Source organism: Petromyzon marinus, chromosome 38 (assembly GCF_048934315.1).
Source record: "Petromyzon marinus isolate PM22_M1 ecotype Great Lakes invasive population chromosome 38, UKy_Petmar_22M1.pri1.0, whole genome shotgun sequence".
Lineage (NCBI taxonomy): Eukaryota > Metazoa > Chordata > Hyperoartia > Petromyzontiformes > Petromyzontidae > Petromyzon > Petromyzon marinus.
In genome coordinates, this window is record NC_133704.1 from 10,929,836 (window position 1) to 10,949,827 (window position 19,992).

Sequence of the window (19,992 nt, forward strand, 5' to 3'; positions counted from 1 at the left end):
AATATACATCAAATGCATTCAACAGAGATCGAATAAATATGCTTATAATTAAAAATAATTAAAAGTTTTTTTTTATGAACTGGGATAAATTTGACAAGTTAAACTTTTCGCGACGCTCGAATGCCCCGCCAAGTGGGCTCGCAACCTTTGCTCTGCTGCACGCGGTTGGCAGTTCCACTTCTGCTGGAAAGAGCAAAGTCAACATTTATGACCCAGGGACATCATCATTCACGAGCGTAGGTCACCGTGTGACAGTTTTCACATTACTGTGACCAAAATACGAGAAAAAACAAATAGGCAATTTCCTTTCATTTTATTTTTTGATCCTACAATTGCTAGCATTACACACGAGCGTACGAGTTTTACGAAGACACGAATAATATTTATCATTAGTTTTTTTTTCTGATAATGTGGCAAGTGAAATTAACTGGGATGAAATCGGCACATTTAAATTGAATTTAGAAGTGGATTGTCTCACAGTAAGGGACTCTTCCAACACAGACAGGCAAGTCTGGCGGGGTAATGGTGATCACCGATTGCCCAGAGGCCTAACTGCCCTGGATGGTTCCCAAAGTAGGCTACTCACTTAAAGCTTTATCTGCCATTAGAAGTAACATATTATTTATTTTTAGCCATTAAAGATACCAATTTATCTCCTAAAAGAAAATAATTTGGTGATGCTGCATTGATAGAAGTGCATAAGCAGAATCAAGGCCGTAGCCATGGAGTCAACATTGGGGGGGAACAAATCCTCCAGGGGGTCTGGGGTCCCCCCTCAGAAAAAATATATAAATTTGAAAACTAATTTCCTGTCATTTCCTGCCTAAAATATTACAAAAATTCACTAACCACTGGGATGGACTTTTAATTTATTTTGTTACAATAATGTCTAATAGTGAATTGTATTATATTGCTGTTCTTTTTTACCTTTTCTTATTTCATTGTACGTAATGGCGGAGATTAGGGATTCATAAATGACTTGGAGAAGATCTTCAAAGAGGAGTGGGACAAAATCCCTCCTGAGATGTGTGCAAAGGTGGTGGCCAACTACAAGAAACGTCTGGCCTCTCTGATTGCCAACAAGGGTTTTGCCACCAAGTACTAAGTCATGTTTTGCAGAGGGGTCAAATACTTATTTCCCTCATTAAAATGCAAATCAATTTATAACATTTTTGACGTGCGTTTTTCTGGATTTTGTTGTTGTTATTCTGTCTCTCACTGCTCAAATAAACCTACCATTAAAATTATAGACTGATCATTCCTTTGTCAGTGGGCAAACGTACAAAATCAGCAGGGGATCAAATACTTTTTTCCCTCACTGTATATGAAGACAAGTCCACATATTGTGGCCAAGGTTAAGCAAATTGTTGTTTTTTACATATTATTTTTTTAAAATTTTTTTTTTTAAATGTTTATACCAATATATTGGGGGGGGGGACATTTTGAGCATATTTGAATATTGGGTGGGATGCGTGTCCCCCAATATATATTATAATTACGGCCTTGAGCAGAATTAGCAGTAAAGTTCACAACATTCATCAATAACACCGTAGACTTTAAAAGTAAAAATATATAATAGCCAATGTTGCGTGCAATTGCCTTTCTGCAGAGCATATAAAAAAGGGTCACTGCAGAAAATGTGCCTATTATGTTTTTCCTTTAAGGCCACAGTGTGTTTTTTTTTATGTAAAGCTTTCGTGACTGCAGGGATTCATATTCTTGGTTCTTTCGGTAAAGTCACGTAGAAGGGAAACAATAAAATAATAAAAATATAAAACAATAAAATTCTCATCATTAGACCTCCTTTGCCAGTACCTAAATGTAGTAATATTTTTCCCCTTTTTATTCTGGCAACAAAACTGAAACCTTTTTATGAGGATCATGTCTGCATTAACCACAATACCTGCAGTAAAAATGCAAACAAATAACATACTATGATAATATATGCATTGCCCTCTTTGGTTCTTTCGGTAAAGTCACGTAGAATGAGAATAAAATAATAAATTGATAAAATAAAATAACACAATAATATTCTCACAATTATTTTTATTATTTTATTCTCATTCTCATTAGACCTCCTTTGCCAGTACCTAAATGTAATAATAGGGTTTTTCCCCTTTTTTCTGGCAAACAAAACTGAAACCTTTTTACAAGGATTCATGTCTGCATTAACCACAATACCTGCAGTCAAAATGCAAACAAAAAACATACTATGATAATATATGCATTGTCCTAAAATTCTCACGACGTTTGATGATTGCTTGTGTTGCAGTCGAAACGTCGTGAGAATTTTGTTGTTTTATATTTTTATTATTTTATTGTTTCCCTTCTACGTGACTTTACCGAAAGAACCAAGAATATGCCACAGTGTTATTGATGAATGTGTTTAGTTTTATTTTATTTAATCTTTAACAGTAGTATCCTTTGAAAAACAACTATAACTATAACCACAGGCACACCCATATATCAAATTTCAAAAGAAAAAAACGTGTTTTAAGTGATATTCATGTATTGCCGTGTTTATGCCATCACCAAGACAAAAGTCATTAATCTCGATTAACCATCCTTTGGAGAATAAAGATTTCAACAAAATGAAAGATCTTTCGTAAAGCCTGGTTTTGTTTCAGAACCTTATAATCTCATTAATCAGACTGCCATTTAAAAGGAAAGTCTTCAAAGGGGAAAAACTGTAAATTTCCCAAGTTACATTTTTAAAAATGCGTTCGCTTAAAAGGTGTTCACACGAAATATTATTTCAGCATGACACAGTGATTCGCGCTCAAAGTGGCACCCTCTAAAACCAGGAGGATTCACTCACACCGACAACTGCAAATTCCCCCTTGAAACTGAAGACGCATCGTGCAGCCTCATCTCAAAGATAACGAAGCAACAAACAGAGCAGCTCTCGCGGATTTGAACGTCCACAGAGCGACAAAGGGAGCAACGATATTGGCAACAGCCGCTGTGCTAGAAATGTGCTACGCTTCGACTGGGCATTCGTAAGAAAAGGTGCAGTCTGGGCAGATCAATGCACACAGGAGCAGGTGGAACGAAGGGACTGGCATGCAAGGAAGGAAACCAGCAGGGAGGCACAGGGTAGGTGGTCCCTACCTGCTGGCACGACGCGCCACGCAGAGCAGCACAACAGGCGTTTGTGCCGGTCGGGGTCTCGCCAACCCGCATCCTTTCCTGGGCTCGAGCCCATGCATCCTCCTGAGCGGCCCACACGCGCGGCACTAGCAGAGCGCGGCGCCAGATGCGCTTACTCGTCCGCGCGCCGGCCGATGCTGACCGTCCGCTAAATCCCCTTGAGCGATCGCACCACCGTCATTCCCGGAAGTTTGACGAACATTGCGCGTGAGAGTGACTCTTCGGGGCACAACGAAAAGAAACACTTTTGAAGAACGCCGTACGAATTGTGTAAACACGTTTCTAATAGGTTTCTAAAAGGTTTGCAATAACAGCCCAACCTGTCAGCGATCAATAAACGACTGTTAAATTTGCCCGCATTATCACTACCCCCCCCACCCCCTCCCCCCCCTTTGGACCGCGAAGACACCACAGGCGTTACACGTTAGTCGGACAGACAGACAACAAGCTGGAACTGCTTGCGGTGCTCGGAGGCGAGGCATGGCCACACGCAGAGGCACATGGGCCAATTACTTCAACGCAATTACACCACGAGGGATGTATGCCACAGCAGCGGCGGCAGAAGCAGCGGCGAGTGCGGGAATTCCTGTCGTTTGAGGGAGATGGGGGGGGGGCTTGCTTGCATGTGCGCTGCAAGCGCATGCATGCAAAGAGACGGCGCTTAGAAAAAGCCAGGATGTACCCTGGAAGCTGCTCCGCCCGGACCGATAATCCAACCAGTGGAAGAATTACTACAAATCAATAAAGCCAGCGAGAATCAGATTATATGACGGGGGACAGCCTGCTGATTGCCTATATGCCCGGGAGAGAAAAAGGCTTTGCCGATGCTGTCCAGGGTTCTTAAGGCTCACACTGTACCGTGACCGGGCGTAATGCAACGGGGCGATGAAAAAATAAATCGCATAACCACGAGGCCCAGGGGGATGGTTTTAACGGAAAGCGAAACTCACAAACGAGTGCATTAACTGGCTTCAACAAAAGACACGGCCACATCACAATGAAGTGCACCTGCTTAAAAATGGGGTGCTAATGCTTATGGTGAAATATCATTATTCTGCATTTGTTTCGTTCGTTCGTTCGTTCGTTACTCAGTCCGCTTGTCCTGGTGAGGGTCACTGCGGTAGCATGTTGAGTCGGGTGGTCCAGACGTCCCTTTCCCTGGCCAAAGACTAGCTCTTCCTGGGGAATTCCCAGGCGTTCCCAGGCCAGCTGAGCGACATTGTCCCGCCAGCGTGTCCTGGGCCGGCCCCAGGGTCTTCGCTCATGGGGAATAAGAAATTCCCCATAATAAAATATTCCCCATAATAAAAAAAAATCCCCCTGAGCCCTTAAGAGCCTCTACAGTTTAGCATAAGCTGTGCATGCTGTACTAAACATCCACAGTGCATTGCCACACAAAGCCTGTCGGCTCGCCGCTACAAGTGCTGTGTAATATCTCACCTGGAGTGGACTGACTTAACAAAGTTGTTAGATGAAAATGCCTCGAGTTATCTCAAGTTAGTTAAGATCTTAGCAGAATTATCTCGCTGCTCAAATGCGTATTGGGACAATGTTAATTTCCACTGATAACCTCTGAACTTGGAGTGGACTTTCAACATTACAGTAGCAACAGCCAGTCTATCCACAGGAAAACCACTTTTGACTTCCCATTTTCACTCCAGAGGAAGGAGAGTACTTAACCAACTCATATTTTCCGACAAAAATCATTCATAACAACACCTGTAAATGAACAACTAAAAAAACTAAAGGCAAACTTAATAATCAAAGCTGCAAAAATGGGGGTGCAGGAAATTAATATTCATTAAAAATGTTCTTCGTTTGAGAAACTGACATATTGCTCCACCATGATCCAAGTTCGCATTTACAAAAGTGGCCCCCTCTCTCATCTACCTCTGTAAAACCATTTTCATCTCGGTACGCCTTCGATAACCGCCCTGCATTCTAGTTGTGCCCCTCCAACAAATATCTCCGCTCTTTAACAATAATCCGCCTGAGCCGATTCACGATAAGAGGGATAATTTTATTATCTAACGATGATTTATGTTTGCGAAACGTTTTCCGATTTCCCATGAGATTCAAAAGTTTTGCTTCATTGCTGGACTTTATCTGTTTTTTCTTTTTTGTGACCCAGGTCACTGCTGCAAAACACTCATCCCGGTTGTCTTGAATTCTTACCTGGTTAATCTTATCAACCTAAACTTGCCGTATATGATTTTTTATTTTGCTCATATTTATCTTGAGTGGAAACATTTGTAACCTTTTCAATGAAGTTATTCTAAATTTTTTCCGAATTTATGTTCCAACAAGGAACCCACCGTCGAAGTTGAATGTAATGAGACTTGAATGTGCCTCAATTTAAAATAAAATTTCTACTTAACTTCAAGTGCCGTGCAGCACCTTCCTCTTATTTTGGGACAAGGGAGTAATTTCTGGTTCCATTGCTAAATGCATTTAGTGGCAGAAAAGACTTTGAAAATGCACACGAAAAATGTATTCTAGATTAAATGACAAAAACACCAAAATATATGTTCTGCTATCGTAAGCAAATAATCAGATTTAAATATGATCGTAAAGTAAGTGTTTATCGCACCCTTTGCTGTAAGGAAACAAAATGTAATACAATTTAAATGTTTTTTTCTCTTGTATAACACTAATCCTCCTATTAGCATGGTTGCCTACGTACGGTGCGAAAGAACTTCAACATACATACAACCACAGAGATTCATAGAGACCCAGACCCATAGAAACCCATAGATAAGCACGGTTGCCTACGTACGGTGCGAAAGAACTTCAACATACATGCAACCACAGAGATCCATAGACACCCAGACCCACAGAGACCCATAGATTAGCACGGTTGGCTACGTACGGTGCAAAAGAAGTTCATAATCACTGTGGCAGGCAACCACAGCTCAGCAACTCCTGCTGGAGCTTGTTAAGAGATATCAGCCAGTGAGACATTGCCAGAAATCTTTCACTCAACTGCAACACAGCCTGCCAATTCCACCCCGCCAACGTGCGTATGTTAACGAGGTTAAAAATATATATATTGTTGTTGCTAAACATTGCTTGCCGCTGTGTCACACACATGTAGAAATGTCTCGCAATCAACTGAAAATGTTTAGCTTAAGTGAGTGTTGTGTTGGTAATGGCCATGATCAATGGATGGCACGGCAGTTGAAACAAAAGCGGGAGATCTCTTCAATCCCGTCGCGCCTCCTTCCACCAAGCAGTACGAATGGGTACACGACATTGAAGTCAATCAGCCGGCCGGGTGTGCTAGTGTAAACGTGTGGTGGTTCGCGTGCAAGAGTAAGCCAAACACCTTCTAGAACGCCCCCTCTACTCGAGGCCCGTCCACCGGCAGCGATGCGAGCAAGAAATCGCATGGCTGCAGTTTTGCCTTTTAACTGAGAAACAAGGGCGAATGTAGCACGCGATGGCTCAGGCCTGCTCGCTGGTGCTTTAGGATGGCTGCTACAGACCCCTTATGCGATTTGCGTGTGTTCAGTGTCATGTTTCAGTCAATTGACAGTGATACAATTAGTAAATGTACCGATGGGTAAAGATATAATATATTCTTACTCGAACTATTCAAGGCGTTTAGTATTTTATCTGATGAGCTGATGCTTTTACGTAATGTTCTGTATCATGCAGTCTAAACAGATACGATCACACATTCTTCTTCTGCTTAAATACCACAACAATTCAACACATTCATCAATAACACTGCTTTAAAGGAAAGTACATAAACAATGTGACATTTATGGAAAATGGCCCTTTCTTCATAGCAATGAAATAGAGAGGCCAGATAATTAGTGCTCCTCATTCCCGTTAACACATCGTCACAGATAATGATGGTAACCGTTAAAGTGCTGACATGCCCCCTCTACTGGCTATACATCTAAATTATTTACTCCCCCCACCCCCCCCCCCTGTCTACCAATGAAAGCATCTGAAATGCATGTAAATTTACCAGCAGGTCGTGGCATCAATAAGACTCCAAGTAGCTCCCACTGCACCCCTGGCTCATAATTCTTTGATTATATTTGCAATACTTCTCGTTGTTCTCGCTTGCATTTTTGTTTATTGCACATATCAACCATCCACTCCTCAAACCGATTCTCATTTGATGTTCAAAAGACAGTAAATTATGGTCACGAGAACCGGTGGTGCAACGATTCACCGCTCAATGATCTGACGAATCGTCACAATCAAAGGGTCGTGACATGGTTCACGTATCAATCTTTTTGTTTACGTTGTGATTAATTATAACGGCAGCCTCCAGCGGCTCTGCAGGGGTCACAAGAACGGATCTGCGAGCCAACCTGTATGAAACGAAAAGCACAGATTCGTACACAATCCAATGCACGTATCGTGGAGCTTATAGAATCCACGTTATCGGATGGATGAGAACACAGCGCGGCAATAATGCTCGTGTACTTTTGCTGTGTGCTACCGGATGGGCCACAGAATGTTTGTGGAGGACTCTTGCCTGCAACATCAGACAACCCAGCAACATTTTATAAGGCCACTGCTGATTAGACTCAAAAGAGTAAAAAAATCTAACCAGAGAGCATCCCTGTCTAAAGAAAACGCCTGTTGAAAAACAATGATTCAGAAAGCCGAAAGGAAGACAAAAGAACACGTTATTTTGTTTCATGTGGCAAATCGGACCCTTGCAAGGCTATTATTTTATCACCACCAATGCAGTAGTGGGGTTTCGCAGAAAACAGAGCACAGCAATTTATATCCTGTGACAAGCTAATACTTATTTATATTTATAACATTACCATATCTTGGGAACAATCAGGATATAAATGTTCACGAAAGCAATTCTCTCCATTGTTTTTGTAACTTGTAAGACAGACGGCCAAGTGTCTCGCGCGAACGATTTATATTGTTTGATGAGAGCGAGTGATAGTGATGTTTTATTTATATATCACTTGTGGGTAGTAAGAGGCCAAACAAGAAATAAGTGCAGTGATTTGCAATCCCCCACCCGGACCGATTATGCTGCATATTTCAAAGAACAATAACACGACCGTGCACAATATGCATATTCCGTCGTTAGCATATGAACACACACATCGTTTACATATGAATGTAGGCGATAAGACAGAGCTGACAGCAGCCGAGTGGGAGGGTCACGAGGGCTGGAATCTGACAACTGAGTTAGGGGTAGACAAAAGTGGTTCTGCAGAAAAGAGGCCTTTCAAGCAAGCTCAAACCGCGCGGTCACAGCCGCTAATACGACCTCCCTAAATGTACATTGCTTTTTTTATATTCTTACATGCGCATTTATGCGCATTTAAACAATTAAACATTATCTCGTACTTAAACTGCACGGCACACTGAGTAAAGTCAAGAGACCATCCTGAATAACTTTGGCTGGCTTGTTGTAGACAATAACGCCGACACTTGCGAGTTACTTGAAGGCTCTCTCAATATATGTTGCAACATGCCTGATTAACAAACGTACGGAATGCAAATCAGTCACACGTATATATATCTCCATTTAAGCTTATTTATGGAACACACTCAAAAATGACGCATTAAGTATGTGTTACGAAACAAGAGTGCATTTTGTTCGGAACAAACTGCCAAGTGTTAATGTAACTCAGAAGGAAGTAATTAAGATGTGATTATTATAATTATGTATGTATGTGTATATACAAGCAAGCAAGTATCAATTGCGATGTGTGTAGCTGGAGAGAGCAAAAGACAAGCAGCCTAATTCATGCCCTGCAGAAATCACTTTTTCCAACATATATTAGCAAAAAAAAAACATGGACTTTCACGTTCATTGTTTTACAGAAACTTTACTCAAGAGATATGCAATTTAAGATCCATTATTTAACTTAGGACTTTCGTGTGCAATGACATAAAGCCCCAGAGGTAATGGTGAATACAGTGATGAAAATGGCAGCGAGAATGAAGATATGTGCGACGTTTGTGAGGGCGGTGACAGTGGCGATGGGAAAAGGTGATGGGATGGTGGCGTCGCTGACAATACAAAGAATAACAAACGTGACGATTATAGTGGTGGCGGCCGTGCTTATGTTGCCACTCACTCGACTATCACAGTTTGTCCTCAAAATAACACATGAGCAGATACACTGTCTCACACATGACAAGAGTTTTATTGGAGGACCCTCTAAAAATAAAAAGAGGAAAGAAATTGAAAATCTCGCTTCGAATCCCAAACATATAGCAGCCTGCAAAGCAATTCCAACTCTACACCGCACAGAAACATCACGGGCAGGGCAGTACCACTTTAGAACTTTACAGTCACTGCTGTATAGTACAGTACAACTCCATCACACCTCTAGACCACAATTTCTATTTGAAGTTTTTGAAGTTACTTTCTCCTCCACTCCTCTGCGAAATGGCAGATTTTCACTCGAATATCAGATACTGGTCGTGTTTCATAATAATAAGAATAATTATTGAGTACACAAAAGTAAAATAACAAGCTTGAAAGTGGCAATATTTTGGCGCTCAAGAGAAATAACGAAGTTTTTTGTAAAGAAATCGGATTTATCGGGGGTGCCTCCCCCACCATTGAATTTCCCTGCGGCACCGAGGACAAACCGATGCTCTCCGGACCCAAGCTAAGTCCCACCTCGCGCAACGCTGACACACCGCCAAGTGTAACACCGAGCGTGCAGTACGAGAGACTCACAGTGAGTGACTCCGGCGAGGGTCTGGTAGAAGGTGGGCGTGTCGCTGTCATCCGTCAGGGTCACGCTGACCGTGCTCGCCAGCAGCCAACGCGAGAGGATGAGCAGCTCCTTGTTGGCGAGCAGCCACTGCTTGAAGCGCTCGTAGTTGGCCCGCTCACTCTGCGCACATTCACACGGTTGAATGTCAAAAGTTATTTCCTGCTCAAATGACCACGGAGGGGCATTCATCTCCTGTTGATTGTCCCCAAGCCAGTGGTGGTAATTCCACATTCCCCATGGTAGTAGCTTGTCCCTCCACAATGTTGTTAGCCAGTAACTTCACACTTTTGGGCAAAGACCTACCCTCATTTTCATCCATTACATTATTTCCTTAATTGTTCTTGTCCAGTAATGGCCTCCGGATTCATTGATTTCATCTCTCGCATCTCTTCAGCTGCCTTCCTCTCCTGCGTTTCCCCTATTCTCAGTCTCCACTCCCTCGTAAAATGTGTCTATTTCTCATCGGTGGTCCTCATGTCAACATGGCACGAGAACCACTGCTGGCTTCCAGTTCCCAAGAACGTTCAATGTATTTAACAGAGACAATGAGGATCCGGTTGATCCCCAACCAGAATTTAAACTCACAACGCTCCCAACGCCAGTTGTGCACTCTACCCAATGCACCACCAAGCCAGATAAAAATCACACAGCACAGTAAGAATAATTTCTGAATTTACATGCAATCCCCAGAAAGCAAACACCTTCATGGTAATGCCGAATTGATAGTGATAGGTCGCAGTTAATTTTAGCTGCATACATTTTCTTGAAAGTATTTTGATAATTTAAGTCCAATATCACAGAATATGCCCTTTCCATCCACTTCAACACATTTCTACTTTGTTGTGCAAAGCACTCGCGACACAATTTCTACGCACGTTCTTAGGCAATGCGATATCACTGCTAAGATTCCAGGTTCAAACACCAGGGTTCCAGTCTGAGATTAAATTCTCAAGTGACAAGAACATTGACAGTCGGTCACCCGGTAACGAGCAACAGCACGGACATCAGTTGCATGAATTTAGTTTTTCAACTCATCCGCCGTAGCCGAGGAGGTGCTGCAATTCTCGCACACGAATGCCACAGGGTTGCAGTGCAGCCGATGAGACGTAACTTAAATCGTCCGGCAGAAAAGCCTGTGATGAAATGCCTGCCTCGGGCTTCGAGAGCCTCGACCCCCTAACACTGCTGAGTGCTGGCAGAAAACCACTCCTGTCAGGTGGCAGCTCAAAGGGATAATTACTGCCAGAGCACCGAGATCCCGGCTTTAAGCCTCGGCAAATCTCCCGCGATTAAAATTGGGTTCTCAAAAGTAGCGAGTTGGTCGTCTCACCCCGGTATTCAATGAGTGCCCAAAATAAAAAAACGGTCATGTAAAAATGTGCTTCCACTTAATTCAGCATCTTTCAGGTTTAAGGACTGTTGTTTTTGTTAGTTTATCATGTGTGAGAAACACCTCTATAGTCATCCATGTGAAAAGGCACAATGACCCTCGTGAGGATAAGAGACAACCGAAGGAGAATCTCATACAATGCAACAATTACAGGAAGCCATCCTACAATAATGGGGAGAAAGCAATGATTTATGCGGGAGTTGCAAAATAAAATGTAATCGTCTCGTTTTGTGACGCCGATAAGTACAATATACATAGGAACATGCTCAACACAATTCAATACAAAATAAAGACATGTAGTCCTGCCTCCTCCTCAATGGGATGTTGCTGTGGTGTGATGATTAGCACACTGGACCTGCAAGCCAGAGGTTGTCAAATCAATCTCCTGGCACGGCAGTGAAAACATTGGGCAAGTTTCTTAAATACCCCCCCCCCATCTCTGTCCACTCAGCAGTGGAAATGACGACAAAGTCAGTCGCTCAGTCAGTCACGTATGGTGGGTGACAGTGCGTGTGCGCCCGCCAGTTCCAAGATTTCTGTCCAGCATCAGGGGGGGGGCTTTTGGGTGGAGGCCCTTCTGCCAAGCAGTGCCGCCGTGTTCAGGCGATTGCAGGGCTGGACCTTTAACTTTTAAACTGTCACCTTTACCCACCGGACAGTGACATCGCCTAGCGTGTTCGCCGCTTGCTACAGGGGTTAACAGTTCGAACCCAGCGGCCAAACTAATACTGCGAGTGTAATAGCCGGAACAACAATAAGCGTCGTCCGCTTCACCGTCATCATTAAAGAATCCCTGATGTCATTCGCAAGCATACGCCATTGAGTGTCGGCATCAGGATAGAAATTTGTCAAATTCGAAAATAGCATCACAAATTACTAAATTGGGGCTACGCATAGCAGTAATCGCCCCATGCTGGCAGACTAACGCCCCAGCTCACTCTTGTAAATTAAGTCTATCCTGGTCTCTTGAGATCTCAAATTGTTAAGTCAAAATATATTTGAAATTGAAATTACCTCCTAAAATCCAGCTCTTTCTTGGGTGTAAAGAGATCCAGCCAAACTTCAAAGAAGGACTGTGCCAACAGTTCCTTATCAGATTGTCTTAAAGGTTTAAAGAGTCGTGCAGCTAACAAAATAATACGCTCATAGAGGTGAAATGTGATCACTAGTGCAGCAGCCTAATGAAGTAATTTGCATTCTTTGGATAGTGCTCTTTCAGTTGCATCCGGAAGGACAATGGAACTGATTAAATGTAACGCCTCTTCAACTGCTTGGTGTTCAATCAAAGTGGTTAAAAATGTAGGAAAATGGAATAACACAACAATGTCAGCCAAATCAATTAATAAAGTATAATCATTTATAATAGCATGAAGTGAAAACCTTCACTTAACCCAACAGATAATTTGTCTCCCACTGAAGGAGAGACTGCGACGAAATCAATTACGGCGCTTGCCATTATCTAGGTGGGGTGCTTAGTCACCACCGGCTGCCGCAGACGACATTGCCGACCACGGCATCTCAAAACACGGCGAGAATCCAGGCCCTCTGAAAACCCATCAAACAACTTTTGCCTTGTTCCCGACAATGTTTATTTCGTTCCACTTAAGGCACAAGTACACGGTGGAGCTATTTTGTCATTCCACCTCTGGATGAGGGCCTCCCCACATCGCCGTGCATATCACACGGGGTGGGGGGGGGGGGTTATATGACCGTGGTCAATTCACCACGCTGGTTCAGTGTGGGTTACTAAAGGTGAGGCACCACACACAGACATACGTGGAAGCATAACATCAGATCCCAAGAATGGAATTTTCTGCGCTGCACATTTCTGCAAGAAAAGGTTGAGAGGCAAGTAAGTCGCTGGTGACCTGTGCTCTGATGGGCAGAGAGGCATGGGTGACCCGTGAGAGCTCACCTCTCTGAAACACTGGCGCACGGTTTCGGCCAGGGGCTGAGTCTCACACGCCTGGAGCAGCCCCTCCAGGCCTTCTCGGCTCACATAGCTGCCCGACTCGTTGGCACACAAACTGAAGATGTCTGCACTCTCCCACGGGGCAGACACGGCAGGTGGCGTTCACTTAAGTTTCACGCACGGTTCAACGTCGCATATCTGGCCATTGCATATCCACCCTGACTAATCAACCACCTACATCCAGTAGCATATATTGCGCATGGACTGTCATTTTTCATAGATTGTGACATATCTGACCTTTTTCACATTTCCATTTAAGCCTGTCGCCAGCAAGTCGTACTTGCAACATTGTACGGTAACTGGCAGTGTGAGAAAAGCTGTGTCCTTTACAGGGTTAAAGTACATAACAAATAAATGGCCAGCGCTCTGATCACCGTCCAGCGTGCGTGTGGCTCATGGTTCATCAACAGTGGTTGGGATTTTAGCGAGAAGCACTACTACCCGTGCACAATAACTCCACTCGTGTGACACACACACACGTACAGCCGTCACGAGACGCGCACTCGGATGCCCCGCTCGCTCACATTTTATCTTCTCCTCATCCCGGCCGCGGGTGAGCAGGACCAGGCCCACCACCAACTCCTTGAATGACAGCCCCTTTGAAGAGCCGCCGAATGAGTTGTATATCACCTGCAAAAGGCAGACGTTCAATTAGTACCCTAAAATCAACCAACGCAAGGCCTACATTTATTTTGTATTTATTCACCAATTTCCACCCCCCCCATCCCCGACTGTGCCGTCGTTGTCATTTCACGAGACACAAAAGGTTGCACTGCCCCTCGCAGCAACACCAACTCTTTGCGTTAGAAAAGAGCCAAATTGAGTGGAATTGTCTTGTTTGTGCAGTGCAAGGTGAACGGACTGACGCTACAAACTCACGACACTTAAGAACCTAGTATAATCACAGGCGACTGCCTGGATTTGAATCCAGAATCTCAGCGGCACTGGCTCAATGCTCTGCCCTGAGCCATCTAAATTAACCTAATGAGTGCAATTTGAAAGGCCTAATTCGTCCATCTTGTGAAACGAAAAAAAAACGATCTACAGCTCTTTATCAATCCAACACTGACCGTGGGCCTCTCCTTCCTGTATAAATAAAAGTGATTGCTTGACCATACTTCACCGAACTGGTCAGTGAAGATCTTTCCCTTAGGCCAGCAATCAAATTCAGGTTACTGGGTTCACAGTGCAGTGCACTAACCACTGCAACTTTGTGAAAAGATTACTTACATGATGAAGAGACATTACTATTGTACGAAATTTTTCAACAAAAAATCCTGGGGCATTTTAATAACTTGGTGCATACGAATTTGATTGAATAGTCGTGATGCATCTTCAATTCCTTTTATCCATTCCATTGTTGACCTACAGGGACACATTTTTTTTACATTTCATTCCTCTCAATTATAATCCAATTGTGTTATTGGCAGCAGAGCATTTGTAAATGCACTGCGCATGTTTGTGTGTTAGTACATCTATTGGCAGCGTGTCAGAAGACAAATTACCATTTGGAAATTTCACCATCCAGGGGTGGAACTGTGACACTGTGGTGTGTGCACTGAACTATGAACCCGGTAACATGAGTTGTATTCTTTGACCAAGGCTAACATGAGTGATCTCAAAATAAGTCCTTGGTATCGGTACAGAGCATCGTAATGAAGTAAAGTCACCACAGATCAGTGAGATTGGCTACGTACGGTGTGAAAGAAGTTCAACATACATACATACAAACAACCCCCGTGGATCAAAAAGCATGGCATTCATCCACCAGTTGATTGATAAAGAGCTGTAAATTATTAATGTGTTTTTACATTTGTAACGAGAAGTGTATCACCGTGTCAGATAACGGCCATGGAAGGTTACGTCACAGAACTATACTCCTCGACTTGCTTCAATAGGCCTCTTCATGCACACTAGGGCCACATATTTTTCCATGCCCCGCAGAGAGGGTGTTTGCCATAAGCCACTCAAAGTAAAACTTGAATTCTCAGAGGCAAAATCAACCCAATGAAGCGAAAAAACAACTCCGATGTGATTGTTTATTTGTGCAGTCATTAGTGACCGGACTGAGACCATCACTAGACTTGAGAAGCTGGTTGAAATCACGGCCTGCCTGCCTGGATTCCAGAACAGAATATCTCAGTGGTGCCAGCTCAACAATATAACAATATTTGCCCCCTTAGACACAGGGCAACCTCACCATTGTAACTTGTCAATAGTCACCAAGTCTTCATTTCTAGACTGGAAGGCAGCTGACTATACACTCCCACAAGATAATAGCGGATATGTAAGCAAGCCAAGAAAAAAAACAATAATACCATAGTGACGAACCATTATGATGGGTTAATTTCTGTTTTCAGAATTTCTGATTTTGTAGATATCCAAAAATGTATTTTTTAAATGCATACACTTATGTGTAGCATGACCCAAGATTAACGTTACTGAAAAGCCTGAAAACCCAGTTTGGTTAGTCAGTCAGTGCACCCAGCTGTGATATCAACAAGTGTTACAAGCATGCATTTCCTGTCCTTTCCAACCCACACTGGAATACCGCACACTGTATAGTGAGTGCATGTGCTAACACATTACACAGCTGTACGTGCAAGCAAACACTGCCAAGTGACACGATGTTGTCATTGTTCGCCTTACATAATTTCCACTAACTTGTTAGATTAGTTTTAGAATTGATATTATAAATCGATAAACTCACGCACGAGATGACATCACAACGTAAGAGTCCACGATAAAAAAAATGGGTTGCTGCTATATTAGCTTCCATTGTTGCAGGATTACTACTGAGTAGTGTTAATATGGCTGCACTGACTGAGGATTATTAATAACCTCGCCTGAGGATTCGTCGTACTTGAAGTGTGTGCTATTTTTTAAAACTTTTATTGACGACAGGCTCTCCAGATTTTAAATCATGACAGACAGGATGATTGGTGGTTCTCACCTCGGCCACTTTAGGCGGCACCCCTTCCCCAAGCACCTCCCTCACAAAGCATTGCTGGTTCATGTACGCCAGACCACATGACCGTTTGAAGGCATCGCGTAGCCTCTTCAGCTCATCATCCGTCACTGTGTGCAGAGGGAAAAGGTCACAACACGGAATTAGCGGTGGCAACTGAACAATAAGCAACATCGCATATGTGAATGTCATAAAAAGACAACCATTTCACAGCATAGACGAGGTAGTGAAACGATGTATTGTGTATTTTTCTGGCATGACATAAACCATTCCACAGCATCAATGAACTAGTGAACTAGTCTTCTTCTTGTGTATGGCTGGATGAATAGCAAGTTGTAAGTCTATGTCTGGATTAGTTAACCAGAAGAATGGCTTCAACTGATGTGCGGTAGAGTTCTGCAAGTGTGGTGGATTGCTTTAACGTGCTATGCAGCATAATTTTGAATTATGTAGAATGCCAACACGCCCTGAGAGTGATGTTAAACTCCGACCCGTGACGGTGTCACCTAAAAAAACTATTCGGGGAAAACCTCAACCATCTTTCCCTAGTTATGGCTCAAGAACCCTGGCATGGAGTGCGGAGTTGCAAAGGTAGAGAGAAGAGGAGTGGTGACTGGATAGGATGGAGAGAGCTTGAGCCAGGGACCTGCCTTTGGGTACATTGAGAAGAAGTATGCAAACACATCTGTACCCTAAGAACATTATCACTAAAATTATAAAACGGAAAATATAAAACGCCTTTTGACTGGAGCTTTGGAACAACATACTTTGATGCTGTTCCCACCAAAACTGGCATGAGCCTGGTCTTCCAAAGCAGCTTTCAATATGCAAAGGTGGCTGTAGTCCCAACAACCAAATTACACATGCAGCAAATACATATTGATTGGCAAATTTGTAGATGAACTGCTCCAAAATAAATGCATTTCATTTATTAAAAAAATTACCACTGCATCTCAGTCCTGCCACTGTGTTTCCAATTATAAGCCAGAGGAAGTTTTTTTTTTGTAAATGCCTACACTTGTGATTGGCACCCCTAATCGACCTAAAGATATTTAATTTATATATACGGTTATATATATATGCTTATGAGTGTATAGATTTAATATCAGAAATAGTTTTCACAAATTTTTTACACGAGTTCAAGGGCTGCCTGGGCTTATTTGTTTCTCATTTCAATTTCACGTTGCTTTACATTTTGTGTTGCTCTGCGATGTCCGACCTTGTATTACGTTTGTTATGCAGAATTTTTATGGGCTCTCAGCTGTTTTAACTAAAGGTCATCTATATATTCCACTTATACAAATGAATACGTGTACAAAACTTCCTCACGTGAACATATAATTGCTGATCTCCAGCAAGATAATTTTGTTAAAGGAAATATTTTTTTCATTAACTTAAATGATTTTCCAAATGCTTTACACTCAAATAAACAACACCCAAGGAGTACAGCAGTGGTACAGTTAAATTTTGATTTAAAGCTTTCGTGACTGCAGGGATTCATATTCTTGGTTCTTTCGGTAAAGTCACGTAGAAGGGAAACAATAAAATACAAATATAAACAATAAAAATTCTCACGACGTTTCGACTGCTTGTGTTGCAGTCGAAACGTCGTGAGAATTTTTACTGTTTTATATTTTTATTATTTTATTGTTTCCCTTCTACGTGACTTTACCGAAAGAACCAAAAATATGGTGGTACAGTTGTTAGCGAGCAGTGCTCTGAACCCGGCAACCAAAATTCAATTCCCATCCACAACAAACATCAGTGGCAATTGATATCAGAATCGGCCTTACCCTCCCCACCCTCACTAACCCTGACCTGTGTAGTGAAGTATAATGTAAGAAAACCTTGACCAACACGGATGATGTACGGAAGCTTTCATCCATTGGTGGAACGTCGTGAGAATTTTTACTGTTTTATATTTTTATTATTTTATTGTTTCCCTTCTACGTGACTTTACCGAAAGAACCAAAAATATGGTGGTACAGTTGTTAGCGAGCAGTGCTCTGAACCCGGCAACCAAAATTCAATTCCCATCCACAACAAACATCAGTGGCAATTGATATCAGAATCGGCCTTACCCTCCCCACCCTCACTAACCCTGACCTGTGTAGTGAAGTATAATGTAAGAAAACCTTGACCAACACGGATGATGTACGGAAGCTTTCATCCATTGGTGGAATTCAAATGGATGGAATTGATTTATGTTATACATAACACTTTACGACGTAAAAACAAAACTAATTGGAAACCCAGTGAATATTTGAGGGGCCCTGGACTAGGATGTTTGGCAAATCCCCTTTGGCATACGGAAGGGAAGCAGAGTACCTAGATTTAAAAAAATACACACGAGGCAATAAAAGTCGAAAGTCTGAAAATGGGATACAAACGGATTTGCTGTACTTGCCACCTTGCAGCCCCTGAGGGGGTATGAGAGTCTCACATCACATGCTGACCTCTGTGTGATCCAGCAACGCTGCCTCAAAAGTGCCAGGTTACTAGCATGTGCCACCACGCTCGACTAAAAAGTCAACCGTCTATTGAAAAGCACGTTTACAAAATCACCTACAAGCAAGCAAACACCTTGTTCACCGTCCCTGGGTAACAAAAGTGGCAGTACGCACACAAAGCCTGCTGCGGGTTACGAGTGGTGTACACCACAACATTACCAAGGAAACAAGAATACATCTAGCTGTCTGTGCTATTATGTGTGGGAGGCAGGCATCTTCTTATCAAGTTAGTGAGACGCGGTAAAAAAAAAGCTTTACAGCTGACACCTCAACTCACTCAAGACACGAATCAAATGAAGGAAAAAAACTAGCTTCAGCACCCTGTTGAGATTTCGTTAGGGTCAAGTCCATTAGAGCTGAATCCAGGCCTTCAACATTTGGTTAATCACACGTGACTTTTCCAGTTAGTGTCCTTACTCCGCAAGTCAGAATTAATTTGAAATAATGTTGATGTCAGTCACGTTGTCCTGTTTCATCAGAATGTACCTATGAGCCATGCCGTTTCTCACCGCTGGCTGCGTGTTTGAAGCCCAAAGAACCCTGCTAAAATAACAGTACAAGACGTACGGCTTATTCTGCACACAATGCGGTACATAAGAATACAGTATTGTCAAATAATCATTTTAAGGACGGTTAAGTAAGCCGTGTGCAAGTAATAATATTTGACGAATGTGTTTGAGTTTATTGTTATTTGCTGTTGCCCAGATCCAATTTAGATATCACGAGCTACGGATATTCGCCGTTGTCAAACATCCAACTTAAGGTTGCCAAGTTTAAAACGCTGTGCACAAATAACCGTGTCATCACTCCTCTAATTATTACCACAATTATTATTACTGGAGAACCCGAGGAGCACATGCTGCCACGAAAAATGTTGCCATGTATCATGTCCATAAGCAACCTGCAAAGGTGGTGTATCATCACGCAAGGGGGTCAGAGCAGCAATAACTTGCGTGAAGCACCTACTTCAGGTGGGAACTTGCACTTACTGCGTGCAGTACAGAAAGTAGTCTCTGTCATGAGTGCAATTTGGGGGGATGCTCTCCTCAAATGCATGCGATTCCTCCAAGCACTCTGGTTTCCTCATACTGTACATGCAAAATCCTAAAATAAATAGACTCAATATCCGAAGTGACTTCCTTCCTGAAAAGGTGATTTAAATATTGTCCTCAGCCAGACTCTACGGTGTAAGTTTGCTACTTATAACAGAGTTAAGGCATTCCTAGGGTTTATGATTAATGAAAAAGACTCAAGGAAATAACACAGCACTGTTAGGT

General features: G+C 42.6%; 1 protein-coding gene across 1 annotated transcript in view; it reads right to left on the reverse strand.

Annotated features, from left to right (window-relative positions):
- The window catches only part of USP32 (ubiquitin specific peptidase 32), an 83,851-nt gene that overhangs the window by 59,361 nt on the left and 4,498 nt on the right, over nucleotides 1-19,992 (reverse strand). Inside the window, exons 2-5 of the mRNA XM_032967618.2 lie at nucleotides 16,191-16,315; nucleotides 13,762-13,867; nucleotides 13,181-13,302; nucleotides 9,836-9,995 (exon numbers count right to left, since the gene is read on the reverse strand). Of these exons, the coding sequence (XP_032823509.2) occupies nucleotides 9,836-9,995; nucleotides 13,181-13,302; nucleotides 13,762-13,867; nucleotides 16,191-16,315 (513 nt within the window). The remainder of the gene's footprint in view (nucleotides 1-9,835; nucleotides 9,996-13,180; nucleotides 13,303-13,761; nucleotides 13,868-16,190; nucleotides 16,316-19,992) is intronic.